Source organism: Micropterus dolomieu, linkage group LG23, assembly GCF_021292245.1.
Source record: "Micropterus dolomieu isolate WLL.071019.BEF.003 ecotype Adirondacks linkage group LG23, ASM2129224v1, whole genome shotgun sequence".
In the NCBI taxonomy this organism is placed as follows: domain Eukaryota; kingdom Metazoa; phylum Chordata; class Actinopteri; order Centrarchiformes; family Centrarchidae; genus Micropterus; species Micropterus dolomieu.
Window position 1 is genome coordinate 6192820 of NC_060172.1, and position 18664 is coordinate 6211483.

An 18664-nucleotide genomic window follows, 5' to 3' on the forward strand; every position below is an offset into this window, starting at 1 on the left:
TCCCACATTCACCATCCTGCTGCTTGAAATACTCACTAGAAGACAAAAGTGTATTAGTCTGCAGCTTAAAATAGTCACCAACAAATACACTGTTTACTCCTGTTTAAGGAGCAGCTGTTGGTAAATTTATGAATAAATGGGTGCCACAAAGAAGTCAGAGAGCATTGAGAGACATATTGGTTTTGTCTTATTTTTGGTATTTATTGACAATAAGAAATATTTAGAATAAACCTGCCCTGAAGGTTTAAATGTGGGGGAAATGATACAAAAGTGACATCCAGATCACATTAAGATATAACATGAAGTGTAACCTCATTCAGAGCTCAGAATCAGAATCCAGGTATGTGTACACATACGAGGAATTTGAATCAGACACAAACTACAGAATAGACAACACTACTATACACACTATGAACAAAGGTATGCTTTCAGAGTGTAGAGACGAGTCTGTCAACACCCGGTCAAAGCGAGGGGTTAGCATGTACCAGAGGAAAGTTATGAGAACGGTAGAAAATGTTTAATGTCACTGCTCAACATGCTGGGATATCTGTTAAAAAGAAAAGGGTTTGGGAAAGAACAGATTTTATTTACTGACTACAAACCTAATCAAATTAAAAGTAGGGAAATAAAGCATTCTGTACTGTAAAATAACCCAGAAGTAATTTGTCCTGAAGCCAACGATGAGCAGAGATTACAGTAAGTAGAGATCATCTAGTGACGAGGACAGGTCTGAATATCGTGACTGAAACTCTGATAGTGAATCTGCTATTGCAAGCTTCAGTGTTCCACCTGAACCTGAGATTCAGGTATTTCCAGGTAATGCTCAAGTCAGCAACTGTGAATGTGTCATTTGTGATGAGGTAAAGCTGGTAATCTCTGTGGCATTTAGCTATCTTTGTTGGCAGAACAGGAACGCAGGGTAGGGCAGAGTAGTGTCTGTCGAAGCGAGTTTCATTGTACACTTTCTTTGTACTCAGTATTGAGGCAACAATCGTTACAGGCTTTAGATCACAGCTGGTAAGGAAAGAAGAATAGTAAAAACACTCACTCATAAAGCACATAATATATTTAAAAAATTATAAAACAGTACCAACCCATACAGTAATCATGAAAGCATAAAACAATGTGTAATGTAAAAACCAACATATATCAAACCACCCACTAGATAAAGTGGTGCTTTAAAAACATCTGCCCTATATTTCACAATTTTTTAACAGGTCTTCATGCTTCTTAGTCTTTTGTGAAAGGGAAGCAAATGAAAAGGGTTGTTAGTCGAGTGAGCGAGGTCCTTTTAGATTGGATGTCCAATCCAAATAATTGATGGAGTACACCAAACTACACAGTTACTGCGTAGGTGGGGATGCTCACCACCGCTGCTCTATGAAATTCCACCATACCATCTCTGGATATACTGCATTTTTACAGTTGTCGTAAAGAGAAGCGCCTCTGGTGTGTTTTTTCCCCCGATCATTCAAGGCAGAGCAGATTGTCACTCCCAGGAATGTATCTTTATTTTACCAGGAAGTCTCACTGAGATTGAAAATCTCTTTTACAAGAGAGACCTAGCCAAGGTAGCAGCCATTCATAAACACAACTTTAATTAAAATGCTGCATATACAACATGACAAAATTCACAGAAAAACACTAACAAAAATACTTCTATTCAAACACAATGGCTTCCCAAGAAAAATAACCTTTGTAATGTCTCCTTCATCACATTCTTTATGACGCTCTTAAATTTAACAATTGAGATATACGTTTCTAATTTAAGTTCTTTTTGCAAATTATTCCATGCCCAGGGTGCATAGTATGAAAATGCAGTTTTCCCCAGATCTGGCAAAACCTGGGGTACATTATAAAGCAACCACTTAGAGGAGCGTAGCTGGTAAACTAGCAGAATTGAGACAGAGAAGGGTTCAGAGGTAAGCTGGGAGTTTACCTAGCATAGCTTTATATATACAAAAAATACCAGCGCTGTTGTCTGCGGGTGGTCAGAAAAATTAATAATATGATTTAAATGGGTAAGTTATGTAAAAGTTCACACCACACAGTTGTCATGAAGGGGGGAATTAGTTAAATAGACCAAAACTGTTTTTTATGAATGTGTTTGTGTTTTGTGATTTCTGCCATAAAGTTGGGCATTTTAACATGGGGATCTATGGGGATTGATTCACTTTTTGGAGCCGGCCTCAAGTGGCCAAATTCAAGGAACTGCTGCTTTTGGCACGTCCGCAGTGGCTTAATTTTAAATCCCCCTGTGGTTGCTGCTTGGTCCTCTCCAACAAAAAGTCAAAGATCCATTGACACGGGGGACTGTTCAACTCCCATATAACGGAGTTTGTCATACAGCGTGGATGGGATAATAGTCTTGAAAGCTGTTATCGACAAACCGAACCCTTCCCTGACTGCAGGCACAATGAAACAGCACTATCAACAGACTGGTTTGCTCTGTATGCAAACTGATAAGACCATAGAACAACACTGGAGAGATGGTAACATGCCAGGCATTCAAGGATTGTCATGATAACAGATGTCAAAGCAACAGGTCTATAGTCTCGTAGGTTTCTAATGCACAGGTATATGTAGGTATAGGTATATGGCATCACAGCGGACTTACGTAAAACATGGTGGTACACTCTGTTGTGCAAGAGGCCAGTGCTTGCAAGCTTGGGTTTGCTGTCAAACTTGCAATAACGTTGTTCAGCTCATCAGGCAAGTTAGGTTCAGAATCTGGGGTAACATGATTACTTTTGTGATTCGTTATTGATTAAATACCCTGCCATAGCCCCCTGCTGTCTTTAAATTTTGTTTCATTCAAATTCATTCTTGTCACCTGAAGGGCATGCGAACAATGTGTATTTTTAGGAAACGTCTGACGAGCTTGCTGTTATTCCCCTCCCTATGTTACCCATAACCTACCTACATAACACAGCTACCTTCTGCACGCGGCCACACATCAGAGAGGACGACAAACACAGGCTTCCTGCTGAAGACTGATTGCCGTCCGTGGGAGCGCTTGCATATGTTAAAGCTGTATCACCCTGTCTCTTTCCGACTACAGTTGCATCCGAATCAAACAGACATAACATGCAAATAAACATCACTTTATGTCTGCGGTGATAGCAAAGGTATGTCTTTGTGAAACCGTTTCTTTTAATGGAATAATCACAATTGTGTTTGCAGTTTATAGCATAATCTGGCCCGATATTTACGTGATTATAGACAATAATAGAAGCCTGTTGTTGCCGAAGGAATATGTCTTTGGTAGGCGTATGTCTAATATTTTATTTATTATATTTGACTATAGCCTAATAACATGATGTACTGCTGAGTTATATATAAAATAAAAACATCCTTATGACTTATGGCATTATTTCACTTGCTGTGTTCCAACCAATCCAGTCATTTTTACCTGTTAAAATACATTAAATGTCCAATACAACCCATAACATGCAGTATTTCACTTGCCAGAAAGTGATTGCAGCCTCTGCTTATTGACTGAAAGGTAGTTTCTGCCCAAAATTTTATTTTGGTGCGCTCTGTTTGTTTACATTTGTTAACTTTGTGATACCCGGAGCCCTTTCACCAGAGAAGAGCTCATAAACATCAGGGGATTTAATTCTGACTTTTCTAATGTCAACAGTGGAATTATTGGACATTCTGGTCAAGGCTTCACTTTCTGCTGTTCATGCCGGAGGAGTGGGTGAAGGTCCGGTACGCTGGTGCGATTACGCCAAAGAGGACACCGCACGCCGCTAACGGGAATATTTCTCTCCAATGTGCGCTCACTGTGCAATAAACTGGATGGACTTCGGCTACTGGTGGGGAAAAACAGACTTTTATTCATCTTCTGTTCTGTGCTTCACGGAGACGTGGCTGTGTGAAGCAATACCGGACTCCACGCTGCAGCTGGCTGGCTTCCAGGTCTACAGAGCGGACCGCGACACGGAACTCTCTGGGAAAACAAAAGGCGGAGGTGTCTGTTTATACATTGACAGCTGCTGGTGTAATGATGTGACAGTGATTCAGCAGCACTGTTCTCATGACCTGGAATATTTACTGATACACTGTAAACCAGGGGTTTTCAAAGTGTGAGGCGGGCCTCCCTATAGGGGGCCTCCAAAGAGTTTCAGGGGAGGCTGAGGCAATTTCAGGAGCTGAATGGAAATGATCTGGCTGACCAGATACTGTAAGACACTTAAACCCTAGTTGCTCCAGAGGCGTGCGAGCTCTGACATGTATAGCAATAGTAAGTTGCTTTGGATAAAAGCGTCAGATAAATGTAAATGATAGAGCGGACATTCCCAGACTCCTTAGTTATTGTTCTTGGTGACTTGGTGGCTCAGACAGCTGAGGTAAGAAAAGGAAGAGGCGTTTAGGAGTGGAGACCGGGCCAGGTTTAAGGAGTCAAAGTACAGTTTTAGCAAGGCGGTGCGAGATGCTAAACAGCTGTACGCACAGAGACTACAACACCAGTTCTCAAGAAATGACTCTGCTTCTGTCTGGAGAGGCTTCAGACTGATCACCAGCTACAAACCTAAAGCCCCCCACTCCATGAACGACTCACCCCTTGACAACGAGTTGAACCAGTTTTACTGTCGCTTTGAAAGACAATGGGACAGACCTGACACCATCCCCCGTCACACCACTGATCGGCCACAGCAAAGCAGTGGGGCCGGACTCTGTCTCCACATCCACCCTGAAGCAGGCATGCAGGAAAGATTGCAGCTGACCCCTCCCATCCTGGACACAAACTGTTTCAGACTCTCCCCTCTGGCAGGAGGCTGCGGTCCATCAGGACTGAAACCTCTCGCCAAAAGTTTCTTTCCGATGGCAGTGGGCTTCCTCAATAAGGACCAGGTCCCCACTGTCACTGACTCTCATGCTCCCCTCCCCAAACACACACACTCATACACACTCCTGACCCCACACTGTACAACAACAACTGTGCGTAATGCTGATGTTGTGAACTTCGCCAAGGCAAATTCCTTGTATGTGAAAATGTACCTGGCAATAAACCTGATTTTGATTCCATTCTGATTTCATTAATGAGACTTTGGTTTAAGAGTCTGGGGACGTGTTGACTTACAGCAGTTAATAAGCTGTCGTTAATTGCATTGCACATCACATGGTTGTGCTCTGTAAGGGAAAAACAGGTTACAGTTAGAGAATTCCTTATTGCTCTGCAGTTTTATAAGCAGCCTGGATTGAACGCAGCAGGTGATACAACATTCATTATAACCATGAGATACTTGAGACTTGACCTCTAGCTCAACGAGGTAACTAAGCACCAACAAATACATTTGTATCTGTCTAAATTTTGTTTAACTCCTATGCTCTTTATCATTGTCATCTTTGTGTTGCTTTGTTCAGCTGACCACAGACAGTATCTTCTGTCCATCACATGTTTTCTGGGCCTTGCTCTCCTACATCCACAGCCTCTACTGTGGTTTGTTGCTCGCAGGTGATGTTGTGCCTCATTAAAAGGCTTCTTAACAGTAATTGTTAAAGGATGGGGGGGAGGTTTAGTCTCTCACAATGCCTACCCAGATTTTGTAGAGGAGGACAAACAAAAGGACAACCTTTTGGTCCCAGAACCACATGTTGCGTCACATCCACATTATTCAAATACTTTGTGAGGCAACAGGATGACTTGTTTGTTCTGCGACCAGATTTTCCAGCCGACTCCCGTCCATTTTCACTTCCTGTACACAGTAAAAGAGAAATGTAGCTGATCTGTATTTCGTAGGCCTTGGTTACAGATTTAAGTTTTCTTTTACTTTTAAAAGTGATTAATTCCAAGTGTTCTATGGATTAAAGTTCACCAAGAAGTTCTGAGTTTAAGAACCTACCAGAATAATTACAGCATTGGTTGTAAGACCTTTTGTGGCCTTACAAATAATGACAACGTATAAACTTAATCAACTGAACTGGCCATGCAGAAAACAAGTTGTATGAGTTGTTTTAAAAGGCGTCATTTTGGAAGGCGCAGAAAAATCTTCTTCAGAAAAAAAAGTCAAACTCAGACCATCAGCTGTAACACTGCTGTTATGTAAAACCTACTACTGTATTTTCTTTTATATAACTAGGACAGTTCATCAGTCTCCTTAGCCACATTCTCCAGCTCCTTCTGGTGGATCCTGAGGTGTTTTCAGTCCTGTTGGGAAATTTAATCCTTCCAGAGTGTTCTCAGTTTGTGCCATTTCAACCACTTGTATCTCTGCCCAAAGATTGTGACAGATTTTCAGAGTTAGAAGTGAGAGAAACCTCCTTCGTCTCTCTGCTCCTTCATCATAAAAATGATCATATAGAAAATCCATGTCAGTTCATCAGAATCAAAGAGAAAGGGTGTATTTCTAGCGCCGCCATTTTCTACTAATGTTCATCAACTATATAGGAAGAGAGGATGGGTCACTTAGAAGCAGTGAAACGCCATTTATGTGTGATCTGCATCTGGATATCCTGAGTGTCAGTTGTAAATGCAAGCACATTGTGACTGGAACACGATTAGGTCGGCAAGACAAAAACAATTTAATCCAATCTTCACTCATTTGCCTATGACGTAGGACATGAGTTTGGCAATGGTCAAATGATGGCTCCACCCTCATTTTGTCTGCTGGTTAGCAAAAAATATAGTGATCTAAAGGCAGACAGACTGGTTTGTCCGGTTTGATCTCTCAGGTGTTCTGCTGTCTGCAGGTATTTCTGAAGTAAGAAATGACAGCCTCTCAGTGCAGAGATCAGCCGTGACAAGACACACAACTCAGAGCTTCCTCATCACAGAGACACACAGGTGAGACATTAACTTTGTTGTTCTTTAGGATCAGACCACAATTATAATACAGAAATAGTGTTCTGAACACATACTTTAACCTGTCCTAGTATTTGCGCCATCAAATTTATCTCTTGTAATGACTTTATGCTTTTTTTGTGAAGGACTTTTTAAACCTTAAAGTACCTTAATAAATTCTTAGAATTGTATTTACTTATTTGTATCCTCATAGTTCAGTCTAATGTGTGCTGTTTATCTACCGAAGACCTTTCTCAACCTTATAAAAAACATTTCTTAGATACATATTTTTACAACATTTATGTGTTTGTCATTACGCATTGGCTGAGAATGTATAATTTCCATTTTGAAAGTCGATTACAAAATTATGTATATTCCATTAATTAATTAATGTTTGACATAGATACATTATTAACTTCTTGGTTAAAGTTAGGGAATCTTAATCCTAAATCCTACGGCCGCTAGAGGTCTTTGTCACTTGATTGTTAACATATGTAACTATTGAACATATGTTCAAACAACTGATTCTGTCACTCTTCCTAGGAAGAAAGTCTTAATCTTATCATGCGATGATAAGATAGAAATTTGTCGTGCAGTAGTTGCGGTACAAAGTAGGAAAGAGTGTGAATCTAAAATCTAAAATATTAATGAGGTGCATATCAAAAGATAATAAAAATAAATAAATAGCTGCATTTATATTTATATAGTTATTTTATCATAAGTGCTTTACACTTGGCCTCATACGCTGCAGCCCTGTGAATTGTGAAGGTCCTGCTCTAGTCACACCAATTCCCAACATTATGTCCTCAGTTTGTGCTAATGCATTTCAAACAAACCGTCATCAGAGCACCACAAGAGCGGTATCCTCCTCATTTCATAAAGAATGAGCAAGCATCAAATCCCCTTCTAAGCCTACAACATATTACAGAACAAGTTCTTTCAAACTGTGTAATGCTACAAAGGTTTTCTTACTGAAGTAGAGTGCATATTTTCTAATAGTTTTGATTCATGTTGTAGGAGAGACATTGCCAACCTCAAGGAATTTGTTGTTGGCGCTGTCTATGCTTGTAACTTACACACGTGACGTTAAAAGTGTAACCTGAACTCCACATCCTGGTTTCTTCTTTAGAAGCCATCATGTCTTCCACAATGGTCATCAGGCAGCCTCAGCCTGTAATGGTCTCCCGGGAGTCTGAAGAGTGGGGATCTGGGATTTGTGACTGCTGTGACGACGTGCCCGAGTGTAAGTGTCTTGTATTGAAACCAGTGCAAACGCTGGATCGTAAACTGATAAATATGTTTTTAAAATCTAGTGTTTTTAAAAATCTGACATCACATATTTATCTAGTTACTTTTTAAGAGCAAATGAGCAAATTTACAAATTTAGTTTACATCTATTGTGGCTGTGACCTCTAGTAGCCGTACAAAGGTTGCACATGAGAAAGAGGGGTTACATACTATGGTCACATATCATCACAATCACAGTAACGCGTGTTAGAGGAGGAGCCACTCAAATATTTGCAGCAGCGGCCCCTCGGCCCCAGCCAACAGTTAAATATGACCTATAGTTTATAATTGACCCGAACAAATAGAAATGCTAAAAATAGGTAAATCTGATAAAAGACTATTGATACTTATATGTCAAAAATACAAATGTAGCCTATCAAAAATAAAAAGAGATTTGGCACCAAACGAGCCCAATGAACAGCAGTGCTGAATGTATATTGTACACATAGGCCTAGTAGTAGTATAGCAGAACTTGCCCTTCAGTTACTTTAAAAAATAAGCTTTAAATATGATGTTTTTCTATAATTTTAATTACTTAACAGCTTATACAAGTCCAGCTAGTAGAACTACATCAGTTAGGCTAATTGACAGACACTGAATTGGCATCTGATTTAGCATTGGTCATTTTTCATGTAAAAACATTTCACGGTTCCAGCTTTACAAACCTGAAGATTTGCTGCTTTAACTTTTTATTATTTTAATGTATTGTTATTGATTTTGAGGTTTGGACTGACAAAGCAAGCATGCAAGGTGTCATGCAGGGCTCTCTCACTATTTTCAGAATTTTTTACAATCGATTAATGGAGAAAATAATCAGCTGATTAATACTAAAAATCATTATTAATAGCAGTCTGATAAAAAACAGTTCAACCACAACCAACTACATTAATGCATGAGGAATAATAATCTAATGATATGATATATAGTCTAATAGTATAACAGTCACATGGGACATTTTTCTTTTTCAATGCAGTACTTGAGTATTTTTACATCGAGGTAGCGAGGTAGTCCTAATAGCACTTTTATTAAAAGAAAAAAAAGGATCTGAATAGCCTAAGTAACTTTGTTCACCAGGTGGCGAAAAAGCCAAAGCTTCTGGTTGTAAGATGTTGGAGAGTTTTTGTCTGCATCACTCATCATTTAGCATGAATTTGGCTACAGGATACTTCACAACATCAGCTGCTCTCACTATCTTTGATCACAGGGAAGTGATTTTGTCCAAGAAAAAAAAAAAGATTCGGCACCTACAGTTACCGCATCCATCGGTTCTTGCACTTCCAACTTCCACTCACTCCGTGTGCACACGTGCATCCATGTTACCTAACGAACGTGCTTGCAGCGGGATCACAGAATTTACCCGGAAACAACACATTTTAATTTCTGATCGTCTTAACGGCTCTGGCGTTTAGTACAGAGAAAGCTATGAACTTGGCAGAAAAATGATTGTCCATTAATTGTGTATAGCGGGACAACTTTGTGGGCGTTATCTCTTAACTTACTTCTCAGCGTGAGAAATACAAGGTGTACGAGAGACTTGAGAGCCCTGATCACAATAGCCAGAAAGTCCCATCATCGAGGCAGTGGCTTGGGTGGACGGATAGTAATTTTGTGGGCTTTCATCCAGGAGACCGGCTTTTGGTTCCTGTGTGAAACAAGACTGATTTAGGTTTTATTAATGAAGTTACGTAGGTTGTGTAACTTACTTGTTGCCTATTAGCATTAGCTAAGTATGCTATGTTAGCGTTAGCTTGCTTGTTAGCTTTGTAGCATTAGCTAGCCAATGTGTGTAGCCAGCTAGCCGACTAATTTGGGAAATGCTCATGTGCTTTGTGTTGGGAGACATGGTTAAAACGACCTATATGGTTGTTTAGGTTTTTATGACCTGTTGCTTTTTTGAGTATCTTTGTTGTTTATCTGTTTCTGGTCTGTGTATTTTCTTCCTGGTTAAGGTTGTTTTGGTTTCTGGTGCTGTCCCTGCTTCGCCTGTAAAATTTCCAAGAAATATGGCGAGTGTCTCTGTCTCCCCTTGCTGGAAATCTTTGGTGGCATCATCTCGCCCATCACCATGTCCATGAGGGTCTCCATGCGGCAGCGCTATGGCATCAAAGTAAGGCCACCATTCTTTGCTGTTGTTATTGTTGTCAGTTGGCAGAACGGTTTGATCCCTTTTTGCCTTAAAGTCTGATTCTGTAATCTTTTGACCTATATTTACTATATGTTTAATTTTATGGAGGACAAGTCAGACAATTGACAAATTTAAAATAAATCATTTATAGTATAGATGTATTATTTATTTACAACAAAATATTTTTTTATGGCTACAATTAATAGTCAAAAAGATACAAGCTAATGAAATTATGTTTTGTAGAAATATTATAAAACCTTTAAGAAAAAATCTCTAAGCCTGCGTTCAGACTGCAGGCCAAAGGGACCCAAATCCGATTTTTTTGCTCATATGTGACTCAGATCTGATCTTTTTATGACAGTGTGAACAGGCCAAGTCACATGGATTCTGATCTTTTTCAGTTCGGATTTGAGCCACTTCCATATGTGGACCAAATCCGATACAGATCGGATCTTTATAAATGCGACCTCAGTCTGCACACTCGCCGCCAGACGGAGCCACGGTGAACGAAACAGCTCCACAAAAGCGTGGCTCTCTTCCTCCTCTACCTTGCTATCGTCTGCACACAAATTCCCTGAAATCCACCGGATCGCAAGCTCTCTCCTGAGTTACGTGCATGGGGCAGTTGCGTTTTCCAGCGCCAGAAACCGTAATGAAAAGAACAGAAAGTTGTGAACACTTGTCATAATTCGGGAGAAACGTGACCCGTGAGAGAACAATGAAAAACGGGAGTCTCCCGTGAGCTAACCAGAAAAGAGCCGGGATCAGCAGCACTAATCTGGAATTTCTTATTAACTGTAAACCGTTTTACTTCAACCGTGAGTTTTCTTCTTTCACTCTGGTCGGTGTTTACATCTCGCCGCACGCCAACGTTCAGGATGCACAGAGCATGCTGTCCGACTATGTGACCGATACTGATACCGATACTGTGTGTGGAGCAGACAAACCCGGACTCTCTTGTTATTGTTTTCGGTGACTTTAACTGGGGGAATCTCAGCCAAGAACTCCACAAATACAGACAGTTTATAAAGTGTCCAACCAGAGAGGGGAACACTTTGGATCACTGTTACACCACAGTTAGCAGTGCCTATCACGCCGTCACACGCGCTCCACTGGGACACTCTGATCATGTCATGGTCCACTTGATTCCTGCTTACAGACAGAAATTAAAACTCTGTAAACCTGTAGTGAGGACATCAAAGAAATAGACCAGTGAAGCTGTTGAGGAACTCCAGGCATGTTTGGACTGCTCTGACTGGGATGTTTTAAAGAAGGCTACCAACACTCTGGATGAGTTTACAGAGGCTGTGACGTCCTACATCAGCTTCTGTGAGGACAGCTGCATTCCAACACGCACCAGGGTGAGTTATAACAATGACAAACCCTGGTTCACAGCTAAGCTCAGAGAGCGGAGGTTGGAAAAGGAGGAGGCATTTAGGAGTGGAGACAGGGCGTTAAAGTACAGGTTTAGCAGGGAGGTGCAAGAAGCTAAACGACTGTACTCAGAGAGACTAAAGGACCAGTTCTCTGCAAATGATGCCACTTCTCTCTGGAGGGGATTCAGACAGAAAGCCCCCCACTCCATCAATGACTCTCGCCTGGCAAATGAGCTGAACCAATTCTACTGCCGCTTTGAGAGTCAATCGGACACCATCCCCCGTGATTCCTCCGTTCAGCTTCAGCCTCAGTCCACCACTTCTTTCTCCCCCCTCCTCAGAGTTGACCAGCTCCATGAGTCCGCCTACAGGTGGGAGATCGACCATCTGGTGACCTGGTGCAGCCAGAACAGTCTGGAGCTCAACGCTCTGAAGACAGTGGAGGTGGTCGCAGACTTCAGAAAGAGCCCCACCCTCCCCCATCATCCTGTGTGACTCCCCCGTCACCACTGTGGACTCCTTCCGCTTCCTGGGCACCATCATCTCCCAGGACCTCAAGTAGGAACTGAACATCACCTCCCTCACCAAGAAGACCCAGCAGAGGATGTACTTACTGCGGCAGCTGAAGAAGTTCAGCCTGCCAAAGACAATGATGGTGCACTTCTACACCGCCATCACTGAGTCCATCCTCACCTTCTCCATCACCATCTGGTAGATTTGTAGCTATAGTTTTATGTACAGAAGATAACACCCATCAGGATGTCATCAGCTGTCAATGATTTCCCAAAAAAAAGATTCATCCTGAAATTAATGTTTTTGTTGACATTACATAATTCAGCCCACTATTTACAGTGTATGTTGTACGAATCCTAAATGGAGGAAGAAAATATGTATACCAAATGCATGAATTAATTATTGAAAGAAAATGTGAGGTCCAGCCTTTCAAGCATTCAGATTGTTGACCTGACGTCACTGTCTTTTGTCTGCAGGACACCATGTGCATGGACTGCGTGTATGCGACCTTCTGTACGGCCTGCAGCTGGTGTCAGATGTCCAGAGAGATGAAGAGAAGAAACATCCCCATCGTTTTAGTCAGCGCCAAAAACACATGAGCTCGCTCATCACCACCACCAGGGCTTTTGACATATCCCAATAATACTCAACCTGATTCAGCTGTTACTAACATGTCATAATTAAAATGTAGACCAAACCTCTTTAAGAAAAACAAGTGAATAAAAAAGTGCTTGTATCACTGACTGAAAGTGTCTCTAGCCATAACTGTGTGCCTGTATTACACATTTATTAAGGTTAGCAGCTGTTCTTGATGAGTACAATTTCTTTGTTTAATATTTGGTTCTGAATCACACACAAAACACGAGTTTATTATCAGACAACCTGCTGGAATTGTTGTGTAAATCTGTATTGTTTTGATTATTGGTAGTATTATTAATATTTGATGGTACAATTATAAATACAATACAACTGTAGTTAAAATAAATCAACTTAAACAATCACTACAAATACAGAATGCAGCAATTGACAGTTTTATTTTTGCTTTTCGTACAATGTATATATGCATATTTATCCGCATAACAAGTTGATTTTCATTCATTATTGATTTTCAATAAAACTAATTAAATTAATATGGTATGCTGTTATTTATTTATAGCCTATATTCATACAGCATGTGCAAGGTATGACCCAAAAAATCCCACTATGAGCAAGGACTTAAGCCGCAGTGGCACGGAAACACTCCTTTTAACATCAATAGCGAGCAGAACCTGGACTCAGAGGGGGCGGCCAGCTGCCTAGACTGGTTGGGTTGAGAGAGAGAGGATTTCTCTGTCACATCCAAAACTTTGTGTTTCATGAAAACAATTTCATTTACTGTTCACTCATTTGCGTGGGGACATGGGTTTGGCAATGATCAATCATTGCTCCACCCTCGTTTTGTCAGCTGGTTGATAAATAATAAATAATCGCAGGGTGATCTAAAGGCAGACAGACTGGTTTGTCTGGTTTGGTCTCTCAGGTGTTCTGTCTGAGAAATCAACACTTCTAAGTGCAGAGATCAGCTGTGACGGGACGTACAACTCAGAGCTTCCTCTTCACAGAGACACACAGGTGAGACATTAACTATTATAATACAGATATAGTGGTCTATGCGAATATTTGCTTATATTATTCTTCACCTGTCTATATTTAGTATTTGTGTCATCAAATTTTTCTCGCGTAATGATTGTGAAGGACTTTGCAAACAATAAAATATTTTAAGAATTTAATTTACTTATTTGTATTCATTGTATGTGTGCTGTTTAAGTACCTATGGCACAAGAACAAGATGAGAAGATATTTGAACAGTATTTTGAGTAAATATTTGATGCTGAAATATATCAGTGGGGGGTCAAGGGTCCTCACCCAGAAGACTTGGAGCATTAAGCACTTAATTTCTGCACCAATTTATGGTGGAAATGTCTTTATTTACACGAAGGGAAACAAAATTAAGATGGCAGGTGACAATTCAAAATATAGAAATATAATGGAATATAATGCAGTAAGCAGCAGCTTGTTGTTTCAGCTTAAGTTGCTTTTTTGGACAATGATTTTCTTGTTGCAAGCTGTTTTTCTGTTCAAAGAAACCAACGTTGGCGCATCACCAACTTCCAGGAACTTGTTGTTGGCACTTTGTGTATGCTTATAACTTACACACGTCACATTATTATGTTATCATAACTGGGCAGCACTTGTAGAAGCAGCAACCGGTAGCTCCTTCAAATTTTGCAACCGTTTTGTGTTTTACCTGTTTTTTTTTTAAGCTTTATTGCTGAAACATGTGTTACCTTTGAAGGAAATACAGCCATTAGAAAAGGAAGACAGGGTTTTTGTAGTAAAAAGCAGCAGATCACAATCTAGATCAGATCACGATCTACCAGACATGGCACCACGGCGGGCGTGGTGATCGCTCAGAGGAGAGGGATAAAGGGCTTTTGTTTTTTATTTTAAGTGTTGCCATACACATTTGATTGTGTGTTGGGTTCTGTGTTTGTAGCATGAAGGGACTACAAATTTTCTTTTCATTATACAACCTTGTGTTGTATATATATATAATGACAAATAAACAACCTTGTACCTTGTATCAAAAGTGCAACCTGAACTCCACATTCTGGTTTCTTCTTTAGAAGCCATCATGTCTTCCAAGATGGTCATCAGGCAGCCTCAGCCTGTGATGGTCTCCCGGGAGTCTGATCAGTGGGGATCTGGGATTTGTGACTGCTGTGACGACGTGCCCGAGTGTAAGTGTCTAAAACTCACACCAGCTTTTGTTAATCTTATAGCACATGTTTATGTAAATACTTTTTAAGAGCAAACGTGCAAGTTAAACACACAGGGATTACTATACGACGTTTTATCTTTATTGATTTGAAAACCAAAGTAATATTTTGAACAAAATTAAATATGCCTAAGGATACAGACTCAAATCAAATCAATCAACAAATCTGATGTGAGTGAGATACACTGCTCAAAAAAATAAAGGGAACACTAAAGTAACACATCCTAGATTTGAATGAATGAAATAATTTCATTAAATACTCCTTTCTTTACATAGTTGAATGTGCTGACAACAAAATCACACAAAAATTATTAATGGAAATCAAATTTATCAACCCATGGAGGTCTGGATTTGGAGTCACACTCAAAATCAAAGTGGAAAACCACACTACAGGCCGATCCAACTGTGATGTAATGTCCTTAAAACAAGTCAAAATGAGGCCTGTATGACCTCCCTACAACGCCTGGGCATGCTCTTGATGAGGTGGCGGATGGTCTCCTGAGGGATCTCCTCCCAGACCTGGACTAAAGCATCCGCCAACTCCTGGACAGTCTGTGGGGCAACGTGGTGTTGGTGGATGGAGCGAGACATGATGTCCCAGATGTGCTCAGTTGGATTCAGGTCTGGGGAACGGGCGAGCCAGTCCATAGCATCAATGCCTTCCTCTTGCAGGAACTGCTGACACACTCCAGCCACATGAGGTCTAGCATTGTCTTGCATTAGGAGGAACCCAGGGCCAACCGCACCACTATATGGTCTCACAAGGGGTCTGAGGATCTCATCTCGGTACCTAATGGCAGTCAGGCTACCTCTGGCGAGCACATGGAGGGCTGTGCGGTCCCCCAAAGAAATGCCACCCCACACCATTACTGACCCACCGCCAAACCGGTCACGCTGGAGGATGTTGCAGGCAGCAGAACGTTCTCCACGGCGTCTCCAGACTCTGTCACGTCTGTCACATGTGCTCAGTGTGAACCTGCTTTCATCTGTGAAGAGCACAGGGCGCCAGTGGCGAATGGCAAACGTCCTGCACGGTGTTGGGCTGTAAGCACAACCCCCACCTGTGGACGTCGGGCCTCATACCCCCCTCATGGAGTCTGTTTCTGACCGTTTAACCGCTCTGGACACTACGCTGATAGACACAGCAAACCTTCTTGCCACAGCTCGCATTGATGTGCCATCCTGGATGAGCTGCACTACCTGAGCCACTTGTGTGGGTTGTAGACTCCGTCTCATGCTACCACTAGAGTGAAAGCACCGCCAGCATTCAAAAGTAACCAAAACATCAGCCAGGAAGCATAGGAACTGAGAAGTGGTCTGTGGTCACCACCTGCAGAACCACTCCTTTATTGAGGGTGTTGCTTTCTAAGTGGACAGTTTGATTTCACAGGAGTGTGACTGACTTGGAGTTACATTGTGTTAAGTGTTCCCTTTATTTTTTTGAGCAGTGTAGTTTTAGACAAAGGACAGATAAAGAATTTTATCTAATCTTCATTTGTATCTTAAATCATTGTGTTTCTTTGTGAGTGTTTGTAGGTGTGTCTGTGTTGTCTAGCTGTTGCTTTTCTGTGTTTTTCCTGATTAAGGTTGTTTTGCTTTCTGGTGCTCTTGCTGCTTTGCCTGCAAAACTTCCAAGAAATACGGCCAGTGTCTCTGTCTCCCCCTGCTGGAAATCTTCGGCGGCATTATTCCGCCTGTCACCATGGCCATGAGGGTCTCCATGCGGCAGCGCTACGGCATCAGAGTAAGACCACAATTCTTTGCTGTAATAATTGTGGTTAAATAATACGTGTGGACCTCCATTTGTCCAGATTTCTATGTCCTCCGGGAACGTCTGAGCACCGCCTCCCAAAAACCCAAATCTTGGTCAGACTGAGGACGGTCTTAGCATATTCACAGTGACCAGACAGCTGTGTAACGTCCAGTCTGTCGATCAGATCGTTGACCTGACCAGGACTGGTAATCTGGCATACCGGGCAAATGCCTGGTGGGTCATCACACCTATGAGGCAGATAACTTCAATTATTTATTCATAAAACTTTATAAATAATAATAAAATAATTAAGATTATTAGGGAAAGGGTTCCATTAATAAAATTAGACTGTATAATCTGGTCTATTACACAACACCTGTAGCGTGTTACTAAAATGAATGAATACTTGGCTAAATGCATGCCATGAATTCATTGTATAAACAGCTATATGTTCATTCCCAGTATATTTTTCTTTGAAAAAACTTGTAAGCTGACTTGTACTTGAGTATGAGTTGTGTACTCCGTGGCCATCTCTGATCACCAGGGATTCAGTAAATGAGTGAATGAGTACACTCATCCACGGCACTACTACTCAGCTTTATGGTGGTTTGGAGGAATATTACAGGAGGTACAAATAATGAAGAGGACTGCAAGGATGGTGTATTGATGAGGGATGTACGACTGATTGTGGTGGTGGATAACCTCGGCCCGGCCAATGTTTTGTCCCAGTCCAGCCATGGACCTGACGTCGCTGTATTTTGTCTGCAGGACACCATGTGCATGGACTGCGTGTATGCGACCTTCTGTAAAGCCTGCAGCTGGTGTCAGATGTCCAGAGAGATGAAGAGAAGAAACATCCAAGTTGTTCTAGTCAACGCCAAGAACATATAAGCTCTCTCCTCGCTCCTCATCACCACCAGGGCTGTAACATATTCCAAAAGTGCTCAACCTGCTTCAGCTGTCTCCAGCATGTTATAACTATACTGTAGGATAAAGCCGGAGAAAGACTAGTGTTTAAAAAAGCTTGCGTCACTGACTGAAAGTGTCTGTAGCCATGTGTGACTGTATTACACATTTATTAAGGTTAGCTAACATGGTTGACCTAATACACATCATCATAAAAGCTTCTTCAAAATTAATGAAAACAATTTTTTTTTTTAATTATTATTATGATCCCTTTATTTACCTTTTTTATTTTTCACCCTAAAACTCTTACTTTAACAAAAAAAGAATATCTGGTCCTGGTTACATGTAGATTTATCCGTCCAATGACTAATAGGATTGAAAGACGGGGGGGCTTACTTGCACTTGCAAAATCTTTGCACTCGCATCTTTTGTTCCTGTATCAGAACCACACTTATGTCTACAACCAGTGAAGAAGCCAAGATGTTACCAAATAAAAAGTGACCGTCACACTCCTCCATTTCTCCTCTGTTGAACAAAAGTTACTGTAATGTCACATGGGTGCGTCCTTCTCCAGGATTTATTTATATATATATATAAATATTTAGCTTATATTTGCCAGGTATGTGTACACATACAAGCAATTTGACTCAGGATTGTACATAGCATATATAAATATATATATCAAGATGTGATGTTTTTTAACACTGGTTTATAGAAATCCTCATTGCTTATTGCTTTTATGATATTTCAAAGCTGCTAAGTTCAATGTTTTGCACTAAACTGCATTTTGTTGTATTTTGTATACAATGACAATAGCGTCTCTATCATGAATCCTGAAATCTGGATCCACCCCCCCCCCCAGAAAATTTTGAGCATTAAACGCTTTTCTGCACCATTTTCTGTCTTTCCTGCATCAATTTTTAGTTGGAAATGTTTTTATTTATGCAAAGGGAAACACAACATTGGTGACAGGTGACAATTAGAAATCTATAACTCAACAGAAATTAAGTCTGTGCAGCTCTTAGTCATTCTGTGTTGCTTTCGGATATGTTTCTCCTGTAGATCAACTTTCTCATATAATATCATCCCTGCTGAG

General features: G+C 40.9%; 2 protein-coding genes across 2 annotated transcripts; both read left to right on the plus strand.

The window, feature by feature from the left end:
- Positions 1 to 6734: 6734 nt before the first annotated feature.
- On the plus strand, positions 6735 to 12834 carry LOC123962940 (cornifelin homolog B-like). Its single transcript, XM_046039448.1, has 4 exons — positions 6735 to 6793; positions 7920 to 8033; positions 10027 to 10184; positions 12568 to 12834. Exons 2-4 carry the CDS (start codon positions 7928 to 7930, stop codon positions 12688 to 12690), a joined length of 387 nt encoding a protein of 128 aa, XP_045895404.1. The 5' UTR covers positions 6735 to 6793; positions 7920 to 7927; the 3' UTR covers positions 12691 to 12834.
- A 1931-nt stretch (positions 12835 to 14765) lies between these two features.
- LOC123962941 (cornifelin homolog B-like) lies at positions 14766 to 18093 on the plus strand. The gene is made up of 3 exons (XM_046039450.1): positions 14766 to 14871; positions 16496 to 16653; positions 17431 to 18093. Exons 1-3 carry the CDS (start codon positions 14766 to 14768, stop codon positions 17551 to 17553), a joined length of 387 nt encoding a protein of 128 aa, XP_045895406.1. The 3' UTR covers positions 17554 to 18093.
- Positions 18094 to 18664: the final 571 nt, after the last annotated feature.